The sequence below is a fragment of the Anabrus simplex genome, chromosome 2, assembly GCF_040414725.1.
Source record: "Anabrus simplex isolate iqAnaSimp1 chromosome 2, ASM4041472v1, whole genome shotgun sequence".
Taxonomy (NCBI): domain Eukaryota; kingdom Metazoa; phylum Arthropoda; class Insecta; order Orthoptera; family Tettigoniidae; genus Anabrus; species Anabrus simplex.
In genome coordinates, this window is record NC_090266.1 from 667,208,267 (window position 1) to 667,234,035 (window position 25,769).

General features: G+C 39.1%; 1 protein-coding gene across 4 annotated transcripts in view; it reads right to left on the reverse strand.

Moving 5' to 3' along the window:
• The window catches only part of LOC136863020 (basic helix-loop-helix transcription factor scleraxis), a 157,697-nt gene that overhangs the window by 19,106 nt on the left and 112,822 nt on the right, over positions 1 to 25,769 (reverse strand). For 2 of the 4 annotated variants that reach the window (XM_067139328.2, XM_067139326.2), the window contains 2 exons: positions 22,194 to 22,324; positions 1,184 to 1,311 (listed from right to left, as the gene is read on the reverse strand). In XM_067139328.2, the coding sequence (XP_066995429.1) occupies positions 1,184 to 1,311; positions 22,194 to 22,324 (259 nt within the window). Of the gene's footprint in view, positions 1 to 1,183; positions 1,312 to 1,345; positions 2,198 to 22,193; positions 22,325 to 25,769 lie in introns of those variants that run through there. The other 2 variants (XM_067139327.2, XM_067139329.2) reach the window with 2 other exon arrangements.

Genomic DNA, 25,769 nt, shown 5'->3' on the forward strand with positions numbered 1-25,769 from the left:
CCAAGGCACCCAAGACAGCACCATGCCGGATCTCCTCAAGGATTTGATCCATATAAAAAGTGCTTATAGGAAAAGATGGCAAAGATTTAGGGACCCAACTGACTGGGCGAAATACCTGGAGCTAGCCCAGGAAGTATGAAATAGAATGCTGGAAAGAAAGATCAATAAATGGGAGGAACTTTGCCATCAGATCGCGAATTTTGGTGGATTATATATAAAATGTTAAGCATTCAATTATAAATTTAGGTATAATACCAAAGCAAAGCACGGGTTTTTTACTAGTCAGTAAATAAGGGACCGTTCAATGTAATCATCAGGATACCAACAATAAATATTGTATCCATAATGCTATGGGCACAAAAGCAACATGTACTGCTCAAAATCTACAACAAATGAAGCTCAAGAAATGATTATTATAGAATTAAGTGGGAGGGGGTAAGGTTGAGCAGTAAGTAATGCTTGTTCCTTGGGGGATGGAGTAATTTCAAGGCCGTGTCACAGACAGATGGGTTTCCGTCCACTGTCACTAGTTCACCAGGCCTCTCGAGCTTTGTTTATCGTGTGTTTTACTTTATGCTTAAGTCTTGTTTTCCTTTGATAGTGAATTGTAATGGAGTTTATGGACAGTGAACAAATTCTGGAAGTCCAAAAAGCAACTATATATTTACAACATGAAGAGTGAACATTAAAAAGATAGTCGTATGAAATTAAATGCCTGGATTGTTATTCTTAAGTCATTTGTTCATGAAGAATGCAAGGATCCGGAGCTTGAAGGAAGGAATAGAACCAAATACTGGACAGGATGGCGCGGCTCCATGTGGCCACCCAACGGTTGCAACATTTGATGCTCCAAAGAGCAGTAATTACATTTCTGATATGGCTACCTCATTTGTGAGAGTAATGCTGCTTCATTTGTTGATCCTTTCTAGCAGTAAATGTTGCTCATGTGGCCAGGGCCTGAGCTTCATGGTTATTATAAAGAAGTAAATGTACAGGTGAAATTAAGACAATTGTAATATCTACTCAACTAAATTTTCCTAGAAATAGAAGCTAGATAACTTTTTGTTACAGTATTTGACCTGCAGGTTTGTAAGTAGTTTTGAACATTAATGAAACAACCAGAAGTGTAAGACTGTTTAAAAAACATATGGTATTTAATTTCTTAAATATCATTTGGTCTTACCATTTTTTTCTGGTTACCCAGACAGAATGTACAAACAGGTGCTCGAGGTGTGCCAAGGTGCTGATGATCAGAGGAAAAGTCTCCACTGGAGTGAAAATTTGTTCTGAGGCAGGGTTGATCCACGGGTCCTCAGAAAAATAACATAAAAAGCTCAATAAGTTAGATATGTGTAAAAATATCTGATACAACAAGAGTTACAATAGGATCCTTCATCTGTATTTTAAAGTTATACAATTATGTGCTATACCTTAAATGGTAAAGAGTATAGAGTAAAGAAATAATTTACATGAAGATTATGAATATTTTCTACAGCAAAGGTACATTGCCTCTTGCAAAACAAAAGAACGTCATTTTGCTCTTATTGGTCAATAGTTGTAAAACTGACTGCTTACATGGGATTTCTTATTTTATCCACCAACAGCAGCTGAGAAATTTTATGGTTTTTTTTTTTTTTTTTTTTTAAATCATTAGAGTGTCACAGCTTTCATTTTTGTTTCAGTCCTCAATCTCTGCTTTGTTTACCTTTTTCTCAACATCTATCCTCCAGCTTCCGTCACTGAATTTAACCATCAACTCTTGTTTTCTCTTGAAATCCCTTTCTGTTTATTCCCTACATACTCCAAAATGTCTGTGCCTACTTCAGATACTTCTATTTTCCTCTCTATCACCTGCTCAGTACAATTGAAGAATAATGCCGTTGAAATTTTTACACATCATATAATCTAGCAATACATCAGCATCTAATATCAAGACATGTATAGAAAGGCAGGAACATGAATAGGAACACATAATACAAGAACAAACATGAAAACAAGAAAGGACAAGGACAATCTCTATATCTTCATACACTGCCATCATCAAATAGATGGGCACTCTCATCAATCCCAGTTCTTCTACATGCAGTTCTTCTCAACCCCCGACAAGCTCGTTTCTGCTTCCCAGCTTCATGCTCATTGAGAGGCCATCTTGATAGGTCTTCAATCTTCATGTGGGAAGTGTGGAACAAGAAGAATGCTAGATAAACACAGGAAAAGAGAAGAGACAAAAGATGAGGATGAATACAGGTGAAAAGGACTAGGGACGCATGACAAACACAAAAGGAGGAAAGGGAAAAGAACCTCAATGGGTCAGTGTTTATGCAGTGATATATTCTTATATTCCCATGTGGTGACTGGGGTTAAAGAATGGTCCCAATGTAGTCCATGCTTGTCATAAATGATTAAAATGGACACCCAGTGCCTGGGGGTATATCTGGGCCACCCTGTCTTCAGAGGATACAAATATAAGCTAATTCCCATGTGGAGGTATAAATGATTCAGAGAAACAACAGTAGCCTCAGACTGGACAGAACTGGATGATACCAAGCTCGATAGCTGCAGTCGCTTAAGTGCGGCCAGTGTCTAGTATTCGGGAGATAGTGGGTTCGAATCCCACTGTCAGCAGCCCTGAAGATGGTTTTCCGTGGTTTTCCATTTTCACACCAGGCAAATGCTGGGGCTGTACCTCAATTAAGGCCATGGCCGCTTCCCTCCCAGTCCTAGCCCTTTCCTGTCCCATCGTATCCATAAGACCTATATGTGTCGGTGCGACGTAAAGCAAATAGCAAAAAAAAAAAAACTGGATGACAACAGCAACGGAAATGGAAGGCAAGATCTGAACATGGAATATAAAGAATTGCTTTTTAAAAGGTGTTTTATGTCGCACCGACACAGATAGGTCTTATGGTGGCGATGGGACAGGAAGGGGCTAGGAGTGGAACAGGAAGGGGCTGTGGCCTTAATCAGTGTACAGCCCCAGCATTTGTCTGGTGTGCAAATGGGAAACCACAGAAAACCACCTTCAGGGCTGCCGACAGTGGGGTTCGAACCCATTATCTTCTGAATACTGGATACTGGCCGCACTTAAGCTACTGTAGCTATCGAATTTGGTAGAATATAAAGACCAGCAAAGAAGTAGAACTGGTACAGGGACTGAAGAGTCTGCAAGAGGGATACATTTTATAGTAATCTGGAGTTGGAATGGATTATTGGGCAAAGGAAGAGGTAGGTATAATTACCAGCAAGCAGCCTGAAACTAAAGTGAGTGGATTGGAGCCAGTTAACTCTGGAATAATAGCTTTCAGTACTAATGTACACATATACGAGACAAAGAGAAATTTTACATTCAATTCCAAAGGACTCTGGACTAGGAGGTGGCCAATTACGGTGGAGAGAAGACCCTAAAGGAGAATGAATGGCAGGGGGTCTTAATAGAATTCTCTATTGGATTTTTTTCAGTTTATTTTATGCAACACAGACATACAGTACATAGGTCTTATGGCGACAATGTATTAGAGATCAACTGTTGCTGGAAACTCCTTCCCTCACAAAGAAGTGCACATAATCACCTATGAGATAGAAGGCAGAAATTCTAAGTATATCATGAACTACTTTATTTACCCTGAGGTATTTAATAACAACATGGATGAGAAAGGTCATTCAAGGAGCTAAGCTTTCACCAGATCACAGATTATTGGTAGTAGAAACTGGGTTCACGAGATCAGTTAAACCTAGGACAAAGAAATTTGAGGGATCAGGCTAAAGGAAGTTCAGAATGAATAGAGAAAGACCCAATATGCACACTTAGTGAAGATGAGGATACAAGGAAGCAAAAATCAGGACCATATGAAATGGTCTGAAATCACTGTTACTATCTCCCTTGTCCCCTGACAAGGAATGTTGCATTTTAGTTCCTGCTGTTGACTTCAAACATTTTGCTGCTGTAGAATGAATGTGCATAACTTTTTTCCTCATTTGAAAGAGAGATGAACTATCTGTATAAATATGTATGTTAGGGGTGTGCAGCTGTGGGCTTGCATTCGGGAGATAATGGGTATGACCCCCACTGTCAGCAGCCATGAAGATGGTTTTCTGTGGTTTCCCATTTTCACACCAGGCAAATGCTGGGGCTGTACCTTAATTAAGGCCACGGCCACTTCCTTCCCACTCCTAGTCCCTTCCTATCCCATCGTCGCCGTAAGACCTATCTGTTTTGATGTGATCTAAAAGCAGCCATTTTGCTTTCTAAATCATACAAGTCCTCAGGTACAAAATTTTTAAGTTCAAAGTAAAGTCAAAACCCCCTTTCCCCTTCGATATCCATTGTGCACTCAGCTACCAACTGCCACTGCTAGAGGAATATTATAAGAAGCTTCTGGAAGACAATTAGTGCTCTGGGAGGGAAATTTGGGCAGCAGACCAGAACCATTAAGGAGTGGAACAACCTTGTATCAGAGAAGATAAAAGTGCTTGAAGCAGGGGCAATGCCAGTTAATAGTTAATACTTTATTAATGGTAATACCATTTTACATAACAATAGAGAAGAATAAACAAAACAAAATACACTAAAAAGAAAGTTCAATAGAGTATAAGTAGAAAAATATGTACAGATATATACACAGGTTATATTACAAGTAATCACAGGAAAGTAATAGTCAATTCTGGAGATTATGTAAGTGATTTCTCAATTTTGACAATGAGCAGTTAAATATATCAATATCCACTTTGTTTAGAGATCTTGACATTCGTTCAATTGGCCCATTGAATGCATAGTTAGTTCTATGCCAATTTGTAGACAATGTATTCTTGAACCTTGTGCGTCTGTCTGGTACATGTACGTTAATTTTTGCAAGGAGTTGTGGACAATTCACCAAGGAATGAATCAGTTTAAAAATGAAGAGTGTATCCAATAATTCATGGCATTGTGACAGGCTATGCATATGTAAGGACTGTTGTAAGGATGTATAATCAACATTATCATATGAGAATCCTGCTCTAAATGAATATAAACGAAGAAATTTATGTTGTACTGAATTTAATCTATGGATAGAGGTCTGATGAGAAGGGTTCCGAACAGGTGTACAGTATTCTAGTATAAGGCGTACCATAGACACATACAGCAATCGATGGGTAGCTAAGTTTGAAAATTCTCTAGAATATCTAGTAATGCAACCCAATCTTTGAAATGCTTTCTTACAAATATTTTCAATATGTTCATTAAACGATAGGTTATAACTGAATAAAACACCAAGGTCATTAACTTGTGAAACAGGAGTTAGAATGTTGTTATTACTAAATTTGTACTGAAATGATATTTTCTTCTTGTTTTTAAAAAATGATATTATTTTACATTTCTCATGATTAAGTTTCAACCCATTTTGAATACAGTACTTTTCAGATGATGTAAATCTTCTTGAAGTTTTAAACAATCAAGTGGACAATTAATTTGCATAAAAAAATTTGCATCGTCAGCAAACAAAAGCAATTCAGAATTCTTAAGTGTATTTTTAATGTCATTTATGTAGAGAGTAAAAAGTAAGGGCACAAGGTGAGACCCTTGAGGAACTCCACTGGTAACAATAATAGGTGCAGAAATATGATTCCTTATTTTAACAATCTGCAGGCAATTTTTAAGATACGATTCAAACCATGAGAGGAGAGGCCCATTAATTCCGTAGCCTGTTAGTTTTTGCAGCAAGATATCGTGGTCGACAGTGTCAAAAGCTTTTGAGAAGTCTGTATGAATGCAGTCCACTTGGGAGTGGTTCTCTATTGCATCCAAGAGGAACTGATAGAATAAAAGAAGATTGCTACAGGTTGACCGTCCTGAAAAGAATCCATATTGCTCATCAATGATGATGTTTCTAAAGAGAGGTGTGATTTTGTCAAGAATTATTGAGTCAAAAATTTTGAAAATATGAGAAGAAATTATAACTGGTCTATATTGTTTTATGTCAGTTTTATCACCATTTTTGAAAACTGGACTAACAAATCCTTTCTTCCATTCCACTGGAAAAACGCCTTGGTTTAATGATAAGTTGAACAGATAAAAGAGTGCTTCACATAAAATAAATGAGCAGTACTTGAGCAGGTACGTTGAAACACCATCAGGTCCGACAGTTTTCTTTAATTCCAGAGATATCAGTTTGTTGTAAATTTCTGCCTTACTAATGTTCATAACTGATAGATTGACAGAGAAAGGATAATCATATAACATACTACTACTATTCTGATAAGAAGAATAAACGGATGAAAAGTGGTTAGCAAAAAGACTGACAATATTTTCTCCAATATCTGCTGTAACTTCATTAAGATGCATTGTTGAAGGAATATTATTACATGACCTTTTAGAACTTAGATATTGCCAGAATTTCTGTGGATTGGAAGTAATACTTTGTTCACAGTTGGAGACATACATTGTATAGCAAGATTTAGATTCAGACTTGCATTCATTTCTTAATTTCGAGAAATGCTGATAATCACTATTGAGACCTGATATTTTGTATTGCTTGTGTGCTTTCTTCTTTTCAATAATCAGGGACTTCGATTTACGATTAAACCACTTTGGGAATTTGGGAGTCGTAAAATTCCGTATAGAGATGTAAAGTTCCATGCCATAATGTAGTACTGGTACTGAATAGAAGATTTCTACTGCTTTATCAATTGATACATTTTGAAACATCTCCTTCCAGCTGAACGGTGACAGATAATAATTTAGTCCATTATAGTCACCATTTAAAAAGTCAAAATAAAAACTATCAGCAGGCAAGGAATTGTATGGCTCATTTATAGGTAAAGAAATCTCTAATGCTGGGTGGTGTCTATCGAGAGAGACAATGCTTTCATTACTAGATTTTACTTCAATGGAACTGGAGTTACTGAAAACCAAATCGAGAAAGTGATTCAGAAAATTTGGGATTTAAACATAGATAAGAAAAAGTGTCTACAACTAAACTGGACTGCATACTGTGGTTACCTACTGACATAAGGCCAGAAGATGTTTCTTCATTTACTATCCAATTAAGATGTGGTAGATTGTAGTCGCCAATAATGAGCAATAAATGGTTGTCAAGATTTGACATATTTTTTTCAACAGCACTGCAATGTTCGAAATATTTTTGGACAGAAGACTTGGGTGGAATGTATACAGCACCAATGATAAATTTTGTGGTGTTAAAAGTCAGGGACACAAACAACTGTTCAATTGTGTTAATGCACGGTATCAGAGTAGGTTTAAACTTCTTGTTAATACAGATCATTAACCCCCCCCCCCCCATGGGATGCCATCGTACTCGTTAAAGAAGACCTATCACATCTGAAAATTGAATACGTTTCGAGTCCGAGTTCCACATCACTAATTTCATCATTTAAGTTTGTTTCAGTTAATACCATGAAGTCATAGTCAGCTAAACATGAAGAAATTTTAAGTTCAGTTAGTTTGCTTCGAAGTCAATTTACATTTTGATAGTAGGCCTATCCTCTAAAGTGTTCAACTAACCTTGGTGCTTTCTTAGTATAGTGTATCTGATCTCAGTGAAATGATTCCCTATCTACATTTTGTATTGTATTCCTGATATAAGTTTACTTTCTAAATCATTTTCTGTATCACTTAAGTTTTTGCCATTAGGATTAGCATCCCCCCTCATATTCTTAATTAGTTTCCCGAGAGCATTCTACTAGATATTCTATTGAGAAGTTTACCAAACTTAGAGGTTCCTTTTCTGTTAAGGTGTAGCCCATCTTTTCTAAAATCACTACCTCTAAGCCAACTATTACCATCGACAAAAAGGACATCTCCATTTCGGTATAACCAGTCAAGAGTGGAGTTTACAGCATCTATATAGCGATAATCAACATCATGCCGATATAAAACGCCACTGAGACAAAGCTTTGCAGCTGGAAACCTCCTTTTTATCGCAGTAATAAGCCTATCAGTTTCGGCCATTAGGTATGTCACTAGGTGTTGAGAAATTATGAAGGTCATTTGTGCCAATATGAACTATCAGGGCTTCACGATTTTCCTTAATACTGTCACTGTTTACATGTTCAGCAAGTTGACCCACTCGTATGCCTGGATAGCAGTACGCAATTCCCTCTTCCACTTCGGGTCCAACATTTCTTAACATCGAGTCCCCCACTATTACTGTACGGGCTTGTTTACGTACCGGTCGCCGACGGGATTTTTTTTTCCTTCTTTTTTTCGACACTGCAGCTGAGTCATGTTCTATGATTGCCTCATGATCATTACATTATAATGCTTGAAAACTGTTTTGTGTCACTATATTACTATAATGCAACATGTTTCCGGTTAGGCCTAACATTCTTCGACTTAACCTCTTTAAAATCATTTTCGTATTGTCTCGGCATTTCAACATTATTTTGTTTAAAGTTCTTCAATTCCAGCAGAGCATTTTCTAGATCCGTTGATAACATTTTAATTATTTCATCTTTGGATGAGAGTTCAAGTTCAAGATCTCTTATTCTAAACCTCAAATGCGAGGAGTCCAAAGTGAGATTATCGGAAACGAGATCGTCTACCGGATCCGACACTTCGCTATCAAACGTATTCTTAAATACGTACTCATAAGAAGCATTAAGACTATTAAGACTAGCATTACTTCCGTGAATAGATCCATTGCACTTCATACACATATTATTACCAAACATATCACCACTCGGAGAAAAAACTAAATCACTGTTTACCGCCATGTTGCTTGACTTGTGGGGGCAGGGGACCCCATGGAAAATCTACAAAAAAGAAAATAAACAGAATCTGACAAACTAAATAAACATACAGAGACCTAATTGTAGAACCAACAGATCTGTTGAATCTTTTCTAAGAAGCCTTGAAAGTTGGATTTTGTATTGTAAACTGAACATACCAGTGGCGTATCCTGGAATCTCCACTGAGGGCCATTTTCTCCAAATTGAGCTAAACCTGGTATAAATTAAACCTGTTTAACTTTAGTACCTAGTTTAAACTTGCGTCCATTTTCTCCACCAATTTCTGACACTCGTTTAGTTTAAACGGGCGAGCTGTCGTTGGCGCTAACGTTGGCTGCACTGAAGGAATAGTCGAAGGCATTGTCGATTGGAATTGGCCAATCAGAGCCAAGTAATTCAATGACCGACATTTTTGTAATATCAGCTGTTTGTGGCGAATTAATGCTATCGTACGTAGTGAATAAAGAACAAATTCGGATGGATATTAGCTTTACTGATAAATTGTTTACATTTGTGCGAAGTGTTGTGCCATATAATTTTACCTATTGCTGTCTACAATTTCTTGGAACGCACTTTTATACCGGTATCTTATTTTTCTCTGTCATGCTTTACCATAAACAAGTACCGTTGGCCTAATACGTGTCTTTTGATGTCTGTATTGTCTTACGGAATACACGGGAACATTGAAATATTAAAGTCCTGGTCTTTCAGCAATTTGCCTACGGTATTCCTTTCTTCAGAAAATCAACATTTATGTGAATTTCAAGTAAACAAATTCCAAGCATGCTCGGGATCTATCTCCTATTAAAATCTATTGCCCTCGGCCGGGATCAATCCCACAAACCTTGGATCCAGCAGACAGACCACTGAGGATGTATTATTTGGAGATGTATTACTTGATTCCATATTCGTTTATAACATAACCAAGTTTGCGATATGTCGTACTGTATGCATAATACTCTTCTCCCTATAGCATTAATATTTCTATTGCTGGTATGCTGGCAATAGTTACGATGAAACATTCTTAACTATAATTTATTCTATTACAAGTTTACTAGCAAGCATGAAACACTTTATTGTTTTTCTGATCCTATAAGTATATAATCTACCGGTAGCGATTAGAAATTGTTTACCACCGCCTCTCCTACCGTGCCGGTCAACATTCTGATGGTAAAAATATTTTCGACAAACTGGATTCGAACCTTCTAGTCACGGATTCGGATGATGCTGACCTAACGATTTAGCGACCACAGCCACCAGGCACCTCATGCAGAGCTGACGTATTACACGACTTATGTAGGAGTATTTTTATGCTTCACATTACAGTATTCATACTACCAACAGTATTTTATAGTATATAATATTATAAGGAGACTGCAATTTAAGGTCTGTGGTCCCTGTTGTTAATAAGAAAAATGCCTGCTGCATCATATCTTAAAGCAACCAGAATCATTGCTTCTAGCGAAATAGCATTATTTCGTGCAGTTGACGTTTTAAATGAATCCTTCTTCGATACTAGACAATCCTTGCTTTTCGCTTATGAATTATAAATCCATTTAAAAAAAAAAACTCCGTTACATCCGATTTTCCAAGATTGTAAACTTTTGTTGGAATGTGGCTTCTTAACCTCACTTGCACGTCAAAATTATTTCCTATTTAACCAAAGACTTCAATAAATTCTCCCATTTTTCTAATGCTAATAATAGGTTATAATTTTAGTATGTTTTCTAGTAAAGTGCTGCAGTACCGGTAGTCGAAACTAACCCTTCTACTAGGAAAATCACAGATACGTTAATAAAATGTCAAGAAGGTTGAATATAAATAGCAGTTTAAACCAACAATATAGAAGGTTTAACTTTGAACCAAGTTTAAACTTGATACAAAGTTTAAACCAATATGGAGAAAATGAATGTTAGTTTAAACTCAGACTTAAACCAGATTAAAATAAACCTAGTTTAAACTCATTTGGGGAAAACGGCCCTGAGGCATGCAACTAGTAACCATGCAGTTAACACAATGTATTAAGTAAATTTCAATTCTACTCACCCTAATTACATGTAAGTGAACTCGAGCCAAACAGTTTTACTGTAAGTTCCTGGATTGAACGTGCGTACACAATTCTTGTTTTCTATTTTTAAATTTACGAGAGTCCGCCTCTGTGGTGTAGTGGTTAGTGTGATTAGCTGCCACCCCCGGAGGTCCGGGTTCGATTCCCGGCTCTGCCACGAAATTTGAAAAGTGGTACGAGGGCTGGAACGGGGTTCACTCAGCCTCGGGAGGTCAACTGAGTAGAGGTGGGTTCGATTCCCACCTCAGCCATTCTGGAAGTGGTTTTCCGTGGTTTCCCAATTCTCCAGGCAAATGCCGGGATGGTACCTAACTTCAGGCCACGGCCGCTTCCTTCCTTCTTCCTTGTCTATCCCTTCCAATATTCCCATCCCCCGCAAGGCCCCTGTTCAGCATAGCAGGTGAAGCCGCCTGGGCGAGGTACTGGTCATCCTCCCCAGTTTTGTCCCCGACGCAGAGTCTGAAGCTCCAGGACACTGCCCTTGAGGCGATACAGGTGGGATCCCTCGCTGAGTCCGAAAAGCCGAGGGAAAAGCCAACCCTGGAGGGTAAGCAGATTAAGAAGAAGGAGAAGAAGAATTTTTTTGCCACGAGCTTTACGTCGCACCGTCACAGATAGGTCTTATGGCGACGATGGGATAGGAAAGGCCTAGGAGTTGGAAGGAAGTGGCCGTGGCCTTAATTAAGGTACAGCCCCAGCATTTGCCTGGTGTGAAAATGGGAAACCACGGAAAACCATCTTCAGGGCTGCCGATAGTGGGATTCGAACCTACTATCTACCGGATGCAAGCTCACAGCCGCGCGCCTCTACACGCACGGCCAACTCGCCCGGTAAAGAAGAAATATACGAGGGAAGGTAGAGGTCTCCCGGCTTGAACTATTTGAATCTTTTCATCAAACGAACGGCCAGTAAACTGATTTACAATTATATCCGTTTTTAGACTCATCCATCGTTAATACCACAATAAGCGCAAAATATAATAAAAGACCGAAAACGACGAATAGCACAGGAACAGCACACACAGAATGAACTCACTAATCAGCAAAACACACAATGAATTAACTCACTAGTTAGCCACAACTGAAGCACTGGAGGAAAATCACCTCAGTGGCATTGGTCAGTTTCGTCACGTTGGGTTCTCGCTGGGGGATAATCTGTGGGTCCCGTTCGCTGTAAACATGTCGACTTTCTCCAAGTTGATAACAGATGGTAGCACGGGTATGGGGTGACAAATTCTGACCAAGTTTCAATTGCAGCGACATCGTTCATAGGGTTTCAGAACTACGTGTGCCACCGAATGCAATTTTAAGATTGAATGCCTTGCATCCTTAACTCCGCCATGCTGTCTCTTTCTTCCTAGAGAGGAGTAGAAGGCGAGACTACACCAGCACCACACGTAGTCAAGCAACGGAACTAGTACAGTTGCGCGGACCTTTTGAACCTCTGAGAGATGAAATCGTTAATATTTTACTTAAAACAACCTAAAATCGTACATCAGACAGTTCTTTGTGTTATCATAACGCATGCATTCAAGGAGAATACGCCCCTGGAACATACCGATACCATTCTTTGAAAAAGTGTTGACCTTGATCCTATTGTTCTTGTTCTGCATTTTAATATATGTTTTGTAGTGTACTGCAATCTGAATATCAACGTAATTCACTTGTATCAGTGTCCTTGTAATGACAAATCTTACATGCACGCACCACACACGCACAAGCACCTTCATTGTGTTCTGTCATCATTTTGTAACTATAACCCCACCCATTGACCTATCCTTGCTATGTTACTGGCTTGAAGTGTGGAGAAAACATTATGAACATATGTTTCAAAAAACTGTGCCAGTCCAAGGGGGAAGAATTATTTTTGGATGTCATGAAGAAATGCAAGATCAAGAAGTAGGACATGTTGAAGAAGTGTAGGCATAAAGGGGCAATCAACCAACGAAGAACGTGGAAAGTGGCAGGCCCTGATGGGTTAGCTCCAGAGCTAATCAATTACAGTGGTGTGGAGGTGGTGAAGCAACTTACGAAACTGTTTGAGAGAGTGTGGGAGGAGAACATAATACTGGAGGATTGGAAGAAGAATCTAATCACCTGCAACACAAAAAGGGCAGCTGCAATTGCAGTAATTACAGGGCCATTTGCCTTTTATTTACAGCGTACAAAGTCTACACTCGCATACTGGTAAGGTGACTCAAGAAGGTGGTGGAAGGTATGTAAGAGGAACAAGCGCCCTATCGGCTGGGAAGACTACAGTACATCTACACAATAAGGACAAAAATACAGAAGAGCACTGCCAAAGAAACAGAACCACTATCTTGCTTTTCTGGATCTGAAAGCTGCATTTGACTCCATACAAGGCTCTGGCAGTGAATAGGGTACCTGTGAACAGTGTTTATGAGCAACCGGTGGGAATAGTTTACATGGATGGTAAAATGTCAGGTGAATTGCCTGTGGAAAGAAGAATCAAACAAGGCAATAGACTCAGCCCACTAATGTTTAACAAATATGTAAACACCAAACCTAGAGAATGAAGTTGGGTATGTGGAAGCTTTGACCTGTGCTTCTAGCCAATTGAGGAGTATGTCCATCTCCGCGGGTGTGTTTCAATAATGTTTCTTCTCGCCATTGTCCATTATCACTATTCGACCATCATGTGATCAGACCCGTCTTCACACCAGCTCATGCGCCTTGTTGAGCATTCCTTTCTTAGTGACAGTGAGACAATCTGAAAGAAGATACATCCATTTGAGGGCGTATTTAGTCAGACAGACCACATTGCGTTCACGATAGCGAGTAAATTTCTCTTCCCTCTTGTTAGAACATCAGCAACAGTTCTTCTATGGGACCCCAGCCTATGACAGCAGTCAGTGCTATCTATGATAAACTTGATGTTTAGCTTCTGCTTCACAAGATTGAGTACCTTAGTGCTACATCCTCCTCTGGGCATTCACTGATCCCATGGATGAGGAGGCAATTTTGCCTGGAGTATTGCTCTGCTTGGTCCATTCTTTCCTCCTGCTCTTTCACTGTTCGCTGCAGTGAGTCTAACTTATCATTTATAGAGACCAATTTAGGTCCAACAGTAGCTAGGAAATCAGTGAAGTTCAAGCGGAGATCATGGAGTACGAGTTGGTAGCACTGTTAGCAGCAACACTCGCTTGGTTAAGGTGAGCTAGGAATGCCTCTATCCGATCTCCAAACGATGAGACCTTATTCTTCATGTCCTTACGGGACGTTTTGGTAAACGATAAACTTGTGCATTTGCTTGGAGCATTACCTCTGTCTTACCCTTCTCACTTTCCCTCTCTTCCCTTCCCTTCCCACCCCTGACGCACAGCAATGGGCAGCGGCTCGCTCTCTGGCATAGCATATACGGCATGTTCGTCAATTTGAATCGCGCGCCCTGATTTGTCGGTATAGTTCTGATACACCATGTATAGGCGGCAATAGACGGAGCGTGGCTCAGCTCGTGTTGCGCGATAAATGATGCCATTGCAAAGAAACGTATTAACGCGCGTATGTGCCTTATTTTGCGTGGCGCGGACCGTGCTTCGGCGAACCAGGCGTGCTGGATCGATCTGGAGGCGGTTTTTAGACGAACTTCAACGGGACTTGGCGCGACCTATGGGGACAGCTAGACAGGGCTCGTATAGTTGATACCATAGAGGTAGCAGCGGCGCCACCGTCTGCGGGAGAATGACTGCATTGAGCGGAGTATGTTGAAATCCCAGCTGTTTGGCAAAATGTTCGCTCCGCTGTAGTAATCAAAGTAAACAGGGGACTTTTAAAACTGTGTGGATATTGATATGGTTTAAAATTCTTACATGTAATCATTCTCAGAGACTACAGTATAGCCTACTTGCGATTCTTCTTTCCAGCAAAAAAGAAAAAAAGAAAGCCCAAAAAGCATAAGTAAATATAGGAGAAATACGTGATAAAAGAGGACGGTGCTCATGTGCAGTTAAGTAACACAATCTATTTACTGTTCATATTAAGACAACCTTCTAACGACATATATTTTGTGTAAATGATTAGGACATTGGCGTAATTCTGCCCAACGACCGAAAATGTTCTCTCGTACGAAGCGAATGAGAGTGTTTTTAGACCTAAAAGCGTTGGCGAGATTTGGGGACAAAGTAGACAAAATATTTAATTTGTCAATCAATCAATCAATCAATCAATCAATCAATCAATCAATCCTGATCTGCAGTTAGGGCAGTCGCCTAGGTGGCAGATTCCCTATCTTTTGTTTTCCTAGCCTTTTCCTAAATGATTTCAAAGAAATTGGAAATTTATTGAACATCTCCCTTGGTAAGTTATTCCAGTCCCTAACTCCCCTTCCTATAAATGAATATTTGCCCCAGTTTGTCCTCTTATGTCTGAGAACCAGCCGCTGCCCGTTGCCTTGCGTCAGAGGAGGGAAGAGAAGGGCAAGACAGGTAATGCTCCGTGCGAATGCACAAGTTTATAAACTGATGAGTCCACTGCTACACTGGGGCGAAACGCTGGTAATTTCACAATTGAAAGGGCCTAATGAGCTTAAATGTTTTAGACAAAATATTGTCATCGCCGGTTAAGGCGTTGGCTTTCTGAGCCCAGGTTGGCAGGTTTGATCCTGGCTCAGTCCGGTGATACTTGAAGGTACTACTCAGATATGTCTGCCTCGTGTAAACAGATTTACCGGCACATGAAAGAACTCGTGTGCGAAAATAGACACCTCGGCGTCTCCGAAAACCGTAAAAGTGGGGCGTAAAGCCATTATTAGCCTATTATTATTATTATTATTATTATTATTATTATTATTATTATTATTATTATTATTATTATTATTATTATTATCATCATCATCATCATCGCTGTTTTCTAAGCGTGATTACAAACGGAAATACGACACTCGGTTGTGGTTTCAGCCTATTATGACACTTTTTATTTAGCTTTTATGAAATGTTTGATTTGCTTTGGGATTTTAACTTGTAAAATGATTTCCCTTAATGGAAAGGAAAAGTGGTAAATTATATGATTGAAGAGAACTGAAAAAATGCTTAACCGGTACTTTTTTTTCAATTTGTTTTACATCACATGGACACAGATACGGTAGGTCTTAGGACGACGGTGGGATAGTAAAGGGCTATAAGTGGGAAGGAAGCATTTAAATGAATAATGATATTAATTAAAGATATCAGCAAGTGCAATTCTTCACTATTTTCTCCTCACAGAAAGAAACTGAATCCTTTTCCCTGACCCATACCTTATTTTTATAAATTCCCATCATCAACCAAATTCTCTTCTATTTACATTTACAATAGTTATGCTCATACCCTGATTTACCCTATTGAATTGTGAGAGGGTCGCTCTGCTTCACCATTCGGACATTAACCACAGTCTTTGAATTTCCCGAAGTCGTACAATACTGTGTTTGCTCAGCAATGCCTCAACCATCTCGAAGTCCTTCAGCCTATAACTTCCGAATCCCAACCTCTCTAGTACACTTTTCACTTTGGTTAACCAGTACGATACCCTTCCTGCATATTGACCCCTCTGATGCTGGTATGTCTTCTGCAGAAAATGACCACCCTCTCCTCTTTTCAATCTAAACCAGCCGGGCTGAGTGGCTCAGACGGTTAAGGCGCTGGCCTTCTAACCCCAACTTGGCAGGTTCGATCCTGGCTCAGTCCGGTGGTATTTGAAGGTGCTCAAATACGACAGCCTCGTGTCGGTAGATTTACTGGCACGTAAAAAGAACTCCTGCGGGACTAAATTCCGGCACCTCGGCGTCTTCGAAGACCGTAAAAGTAGTTAGTGGGACGTAAAACAAATAACATTATTATTAACAATCTAAAACAATATTTCAAAATTATTTTAAGAATGTCAACTTGAATACCTTTTCACGTGTTAGTCTTGCCCCACAATTTGCCGTACAGTTTGCTAATCCCATTATAATTTTGGATCTCTCACTCTTCCTCCCTCTTCCCCCACCCCCACAAATAGTCCAGCTCCATATAACATTAAACTTTCCGCTACAGATTGTAGACCATTTTTAACATCTTATATTCCACTAGCTGATGTACCCGTGCTTCGCTACGGGATTCTCAGAAAGACTGACGTTGTGGTTTTCCTAACTGAAGTCAACATAGGTCATTACAAAAACGTCAGTAGGAATGTAGCGATTAAACGCAATATAATCATGTAAAAAACTCGATCAAACGAAAAAACGCACTCTTCTGCCGTTATTCCGTTAAATATGCACACTGCTCATTGTAACCAGTGTCTCAGAGTAGGGATCGAATAGCTCGAATGCTATGATGAACCAGTGTGTTACGTACCAGTAGTATCAGCAAATTTATGAACCAGAGGAATGGCATGCTAAAGAAGAAAGTTATCTAACTCCCCATCTAATTCCCGCCAATACTCAGGCAGGCTGTTACACTCGGTATGACCGGGAGAGTCGGCCGTGTGGTTAGGGGCGCGCAGTTGTGAGCTTGTATCTGGGAGATAGTTGATTCGAACCCTACTGTCGGCGGCCCTGAAGATGGTATTCCGTGGTTTCCGATTTTCACGCCAGGCAAATACTTGGGCTGTACCTTAATTAAAACAAAGGCCGCTTCCTTCAGACTCCTAGCCCTTTCCTATCCTATCGTCGTCATAAGACCTATCTGTGTCGGTGCGACGTAAAGCAAATTTAAAAAATTACTCGGTACGCAGCAGTAATCCTATCTATCGGAGATGAGTGGTAACAGAAGACACAGAGCACATCACAACAAACAATAGTTAACGTAATGCTATTGTTGATCTACTTTATGAGCTTTCTATATTGTAGTCCTTCACATTTACTTTTCTTTCGACTCTGTGATATTAGGGCGTCTTATAAAATAATTTATAGCGTAGACTGTAGTTCCTTATTTTCCGACTTCACATACCGATTTTGATTAAATTCTGTTTACCAATTTTCTTGTGACTCTGCGCTGATATGAACTTAGCAACAAAAATCCAAATTCATGAATATCTCCGTGATCATAGCCGGTACGGTAACAATGTATGAGACATAAATGATCGGAAATTTAATACCATATACCTTTAGTTATGTAGTATTGATAGATATAACCACTAATAACATAAACATTTAGGAATTAAATGTTAGGCCTTCCCCTAAACTACCATTTCAATCAGCGTACAGGTGGTGTTTTTAAAATCCATGGAAAGCAAAACACCTCTTACTCCATGGAATTAGAGTGTTCTTGCTTTCCATGCTTCATTTCCAGGTAGATGGCAACACCATCCATAGCGACTAATTCCCCGACTTCGCATACCGATTTTCATTAAGATAGGACCACCATGGGCGCCCGCAAGGAGGGGCAAGGGGGGGCACTTGCCCCCCTCTGGAATTCTAAATATGTTGATGTTCAATATTTTAATATCATACCAGATTATTTCATAAACTGAAATTACTGACAGTCATCTAGCATATGTTATAACTGGAAGTTTCTGTAAACAATTTAATGTTGCTGACGTTATATTGGTTTTTATATTCAAGAAAATTGTTAATGTGCCCCCCCCCCGCCTGGAAAAGATCCTGCGGGCGCCCATGAGGACCACTACTAACATAAATATTTGAGAATTACTTTTAGGCCTTCCCCTAAACTACCATTCTTCTCAGCGTGAATACAATTATTTATGACCTAGATTGTAGCGACGTATTCCCCGACTTTGAATACCGATTTTCATTAAATTCTCTTCAGCCCTTTTCTCGTGATGCGTGTATTATCGGCACACTTTATATCTTGGTGCATTTGTGTACGGGGTTGAGGAGTAAGGAGGGAGCTGTCCCAGTTCCGGTAGTGCTGCCAACTGAATGAAAATGAAATCTGAATTGAATCGAGAATATGATCGATCGATATGAAGTTTCTAAACCGTTATTATGTTAAGCCAATAACTGTGTCACATACACATTATATAATATTATATAACATTTCTCGATGCGAATCTTGTTCCTAGCATGAATTCTATAGTTTGGCTTTGCTGTGTAAACAACAACAGTACTAGTACGTAAAGTGTACGCCAGATGTCGCACAACGATGCTTTAGCGATTCATAGTTTGTGTTTCAAAGGTTGCCAGTACGAATCTCGAAGATTGCCGAGGTCGACCGATTCAGCACTAGGGTGTAAATGCACCAAGATAAAGTGAGCCGATAATACATACATACCATACATACATACAGACAGAAATTAAGGAAAAGTAAAAAGTGCATTTCCTTGTTACTGGTGACACGACTGATACATAAATAACATCCTTTTAAAATTCTGAGGAATGTACAGAAAAACTCTTATTATACCTATCTATCTATCTATCTATATATATATATATATATATATATATATATATATATATATATATATAGATAGATATATAGATAGATAGATAGATATATTTGGAAGTTTATTGCCAAGAACTTTATTTACTGATAATGCTGCTAGATTTTTCCATTTTGCTTGCTTTATCTGGTGAACCCATTCCGAACTGAAGCAGGGAGATCAAAATCCCACTAACTCAAATTTTTGGCGAAATTGAGTTATGGGCTGGATCGTGCTTTTCAGTGTGTTCCGCATGGATGGAAGACAAGAATACCCTAATTCCGTCATTCATCCGCATACAGGTGGTGTTTTTAAAATCCATGGAAAGCAAAACACCTCTTACTCCATGGAATTAGACTGTTCTTGCTTCCCATGCTTCATTTCCAGGTAGATGGCAACACCATCCCTTAACCAGCTGAGTAGAGATTGAAAGGTTAAAATGGAATCAGATTCAAGTTCCGAAAGGAAAATAAGTGGAAAGAAACGAATAAAAGAAGGCAAATGGAGGCGAAACAGTATTTAAAGGCTTAAAGGAAAGGGCAATTAGCTAACCTCAAATGTTTGATTACCCGAAAAGTTGAACATTAAACAATATTATTACTGCTGAGATGTGAAATAGGAGTTTTCTTCTCATGTAAAAATGTTATATATAAACATGCGCTTTAAATAAATGCGTTAGTATTAGCATTAGTAAATTTTCTAGGTGCAAAAAGCAGTGCTCTTCTAAATACCCTGATGGAGTAAAGCAACACATTATTGGAACGAGAAATTCCTCATATCACAAAGTAAAGTAATACGATATTCGGGATCCCACAAAAATGAAATCCCTGTGAGTAAAACTGTGAAAAGTATAATATGGTGTCGATTTAACATCCAGAGGCCCAATACAACTGCATCTTTTCTCACTCAACAAAAGTACAACTCACACTTGCCACTGAAAATAGAAAAGCAAAAGGACTTGCAAAATTTAATGAATTTCACTTTGGAGATAAGTAGGATGTATTACAAAACACTGCTGACAGTAATAACCCTGATTTACAGACTGAACAAGAAAGTGAAACAATATCTGTACTGAAAGTCTAAGTTTATTTGTGGTTTTATTTAAGTTATGTATTTTGGTATAATTTAGATTAGAACATTTAATTGATATCAGCCTCACGCTGTACCTTTGAAATTTAAAAATGTAACAATGCTAATTTTAATAATGAACTTTCATATTCTATCGTTTCATACGGTAGTTATGATATACTGGTACCTTTTCTGTCACATTTTTTATATTTCATTATTTCATACACTCCGGAAGTCAAAAACAAATTCTAACTTCACCACTATTTGATTCCAATTGTAGCATAAATAATATAAACACTTAAGTTATGAAGCGTTTAATTGATAAAGAATACACTTTTGCTTAATGTGAGTACATAAACACAATAGATTTAAAATAAATGAGGGAAATTATCAGTTTCTTCTCTCTCCTGTAAAATTAGGTTTACTGGAGTTAGTGGGTTTTTGATTTCCCTGCTTCAATTGTTTCCTTATATACATTCCCAAGTATTCCAATCTATTAGTGACCTATACTTTACAATCATCTATCAGCCATTGTTCATACCTTGCTCGTTTACTCTCCTGTTTACAAATCATAAATTTCGTTTTCCAACATTTGTTTTTTTTTTTAATTGCTTCTTTTCCAAAACCCGTTTATTATTCCACTTTTTTGCCCTGCCTTCTTACATTTGGCCTTTTCTACAATACCTAAAACCTCATATTCTGATATTCCTCTATCTAAGCTGGGAATATCTATCTCCAAACCGCTCGAGACATCCAAACACAATCCCTTTTAACCAAGTATCCTGTCCCCACCATAACCATTTTTTGAAAATAATCTACTCAAATGTCGTTGGTAATTAACATGGGGTAGGCTATTCTTTTTCTCATCTACTTATTGTATTCATTCTATTCCATATCTGCATTGGTTATTTTTACAATCGGTATTTATTAATGTAGTCTGCTCCTGTTGTCAAATCCTCTTCTTTTCAACTAATAGCTCTTTGTATTCTTTCCGTAGTTTGCAAAACTTTGTTCGTACCTACAGGTCACCCTCTTCTCTGAAGGTCTTTAGGGTTCTAATCACTTCCAGTTTATTAATTTTACACAATTCATTATTACCATCCTTTCCCCTTATGTCTAATTTTACTCTGATTTCTTTTCACGTGAGTTCCGGTTTTAAAATGTTTATCTACCAATTCTACTGCCTGATCCACATTATTACTCTACACTACATCTATTCCACTGTTAATTATTTGGAATTCTCCCCCTCTTAAATATGCCTCAGTTTAGAAGTGTTACCGCAGCACATACATTAATTATTCTATTATTCTCTCTTTTTCTTACAATATTTACCTCCTCCTACCCCTCCTCATATAACCGTAATGTAATAAGTAGCAGGGACTGATGAGATTCTTCCCACTCTCTAACCTCTGTTTTCTTCACCACTTCTAGTATAGAACATAGGAGAGAAGTCATCTCACCACTGTCTCCGTGGCCGTTCATTTCTTTAACAACAGACAGTTTCCACATGATGTAATTAAATGGGTGGCAGAGCCTCGTGCAGCAACAATGTCCGAATAGCCCATATTGTTGACTGCCGAGAACAAGCCACGGTACAATCACACGGCTCGTTATCTCTACGACCCAGCACGAATCCACACGCTCCAGCTAGCTGTCCGCCATTTACCGTGCCGTTAGTTTCTTTTTATCATTTCTCAGATCTGAATGCCGATGTGTGGTGTCATGTAACTAAGACTTGACTTTGACACGAGCTATGCGCGCTATCTATCGCCGCCTTTGAAGAGCTAACTGAAAGACTTCTCCAGTTGCTCATGAAACAGAGGAAGATTTTCGCAGAGGCGCCTTGATAATTATCGGCGCCCTATTACGGCAGAGTACCTGCGGTTTTACACTGGGATGTGATGTAGGACGGATTCTTGTATTGTACTGTTTACTCGTGTACTTCTAGACTCGATCAAGTCACTTGAAAAATCACTTACCTGCTACTAGTTGTGTACCAAGATGCGAGATATAACTGGATGCTAGCCTCAGCGTTTCAATCTTGGACAGTTTACGATCAGCTGGTTCTGTGGGAATCAGCATACGGAGCGCCATGAAAGCCGAATTTACGCTGTAAGGACAGTACGGTACTTGATAAGCTGATTATTGTAAAATCTTAAATTTCACACTGTTCAGGTCAAACAAGGAAAGTGGTCATGATGTATAGTGCATCTATACCTTAAAAGACAGCACGCTTATATGGGATGCACTGATCCCAGTCTACTGCACATACAAAGTTGTACAGTACTTCATGCCCTACAGATCGAACGACGGTACACTTAGGTATGACAACGCAAAATTCAGAACGCGATCTGAATGCACACATTATAACAAATTATATTTTAAAATTTAATTTTAATAATAATAATAATAATAATAATAATAATAATAATAATAATAATAATAATAATAATAATAATTGTACCAGGGGTACACCTTCCCCGGCTATTTAATTTGCGCGCCTTCCCTTAGGCCATCTATGTCAACAGACGTGAACTTGTGAACTACCAAAGAATTTCGTCTTCTACTGTTAGATGGCTCTACCATCGAGTTAGCTGCTCCCTCTTCTGTACTAAAGATTTAAAACTGGATAGAGTAATATTTTTTTTATTTTTGGAGTTGGCGAACTTTATTCTGAGGATTTTTTTATGTATCGAAGTTGTCAACACTTCACCTGGTTCCTCCTCGATTGTAATCGACCTATCAGATGCTGATAAATATGTTCTCTAGCCAATTAAATCCGGGGGGTATGTATAGGAATCCAGCCAATCAGCAAGGTGTACTGGAAGCTTTCCCTTACGGCATAATAAAAGCAGGGCACTTTAGGATCTATCGCACTCATCTTACGCAAGTTGCAACAAGCTGATATCCTCACCCCAATCCTAATCAACCCAGTAATTAATTCCTCAACCCAACAGGACCAATCTCCCCCCTCCAACCCCCACGCACTCAACCTCTGGAACCGGCACCCAAACCACCAACCGTCTCAAATTTAAGTTAACCCAAACCACAGTAATCAAATCCCGTTACCAGCTAGTTCAAACAGACCCTCTCCCCCCACCACAGCCCTCATCACCACCCACCCAGTCCATCTTCGTCCAAACCAACCCTCCATCCACACTAACAGACACGAGTTCTTGGCCTGATGACCCAGTTCCAGGTACACAAGACACTACCACACAGACTGGGAGCAGACGTAAAAAACCTGCTCCTAGGCCTATAATGCACACCAACATTCCTTCCCACACCCGGCCACAAACACACCCACACTCCTCACTAGTCACAATGTGCTTCAATTGCCTTAAACTAAACCATACCGCTGCATCCTGCACGGAACCCACCCGCTGCAATAGGCGTGGCGGTTCTCATCGCCACACAGATTGTACGGTGCCGCGGGACCAGGCGAAGTGTGTCAACTGCCATGGCAGCCATGCCGCTTCGTTCCCTGGCTGCCCCTTCATCAAACGGGCAATTAGAGCTCATTACAAACACGCTAAACACCTACATGCACACAATAAACCTCCCCCACTCCTAAACCTGAAAATTCCAACACCGCCTGCCCCTCCTACAGTCACCCCCGTCCCCCAGCCCAATCATGACACCTCTTCACTCCTCCTTGCCCTGTTAAACTTACTATCCCCACACCTTTCACTCCATACGCCCGCCATGCCAAGCAGACAACTTATCCTGCATTAACACTCCACCAAGGAACTACCCGCCACGTATGTAAATTCAACTCCTCATTCCATGTCGCAAGCCCTAATCAGCCCCCATCCCAGCATTCGACTCGTTAACTCCAACCCCCCTTCATTACCCAACCTACCTCGTTCTGATCCATGAACTTACTTTATTCTGACCAGTCACGAGCCACAATACAACCTCGGCCACCAAAACATCATCCATCATGTCGTGGAAGAAGACAACGTCCAGAAATAGCCCAAAATGAGGCTAACGGGCTAAAATTCTCACGGTGCAGGCCCCCCATGCACCAACGAGACGGCTACTCTCTCTCTCTAGTCTGAATTGCTCCAGTGCTGAGGAGTACGACTTGACGTGAACCCAGGAGGCAGGGGCGAGGCCTGCTTGAGGACAATCCAGCAACGCAAGGTAATGGCAGAATTTAGCTAGACATGTGATAGTGCCTCAGGGTCCTTTGAGGGGAAGGTTTCAGCCGTTTTCCTTTTATTGTAACTTTGTAAACTGGTGGTTTAAATGTAGGTTTTTCGGCGAAGTCTGAGGACTCCTTTTCTATTCCCAAATGGGAAATATGTAATGTAAGGGAATGAAGAGTGCTGACCCTCTGTCGTTTCCCTTTCAACCTTGCACTGGTGACAAACTTTCAACCTCAACATTTTGTAAATCTTGTCTTGGTATTAACGTTTCTCCTTTAGTGACCCCATGTAGTATAGGATTAGCCTCTGTATCTTCGGGCCGTAAGCCCAATTAGGTTTTTTTAGAGATTTATATAACGAGTGCTGGTGTTTCGCTTTTTGTTTATGGCCTGTTATGTGCAACCTTTTCTTTTTACCATTAAGGCCAAGTAGTATGGGCAATTATGCCCCTGTTTATTCATTTCAGAGTGTAAATATTTCCTTGTGTCAATTCCCTTTGGGAATAGTCACTAATGTACTGTAACTGTTGAGCAATGAATAAGCCCACGTCGGAGCAACTGTGCATGAACAGTTTAATGTGAGGTAGACTTTTCATTGCGTCAAAAGAAACTGTTTGCCTCTGCGATGCTAGACCATGGTTTTTTGGATCTCAGACTCCAGTGTAATGTAACTGCTAGGAGCAAACCTTGTCCTCGTAAAATATGTGTAAATGCCCGAAGCAATAATGCTCCTCTATATGTAAATTATTAACAACTTGTTAACTATATCAAGTATTGTTTCTGATTCGGGACTTCTAAGTCCCAGATATTGTTATAGCTGACGAGATCATTAATAACTTGTTCTATTGTTTGTTATTTATTCACATTTTCTGTCTCTCAATTTTAAAGTAGAAAAAAGAAAAGGAAAGAAGTAAAATTTCCAAATTTGTTATATTAAAAGTTGCTCTAAGTAATTCCTTGTTCAGCCATTTAACCCAGGCGCTTCCTAATCCTCTGTTAGCCACGGAAACTCCGTAATAATAATAATAATAATAATAATAATAATAATAATAATAATAATAATAATAATAATAATAGTAATAATAATAATAATAATAATAATAATAGTAATAATAATAATAATAATAATAATAATAATAATAATAATAATAATACATTATTCACGCATATAATTATATTAGGAAAGTAATAGTTAAATTATAATTCGTTCTTTGCTGCACAGTTTGCCAATATTACGTTTTCTAGTTTCTGTATTCATAATTAATGTAAAATTCAAACAATTTATAAAGAACAAAAGAACCACTCCACTTCACAATTGACGTTCGCACAACTAATATTACAACACTGAGCTCTGAGTAATACGAAATATTTTCCTTCCCTTCATCAAAAGCAGTTGGAAGACAAG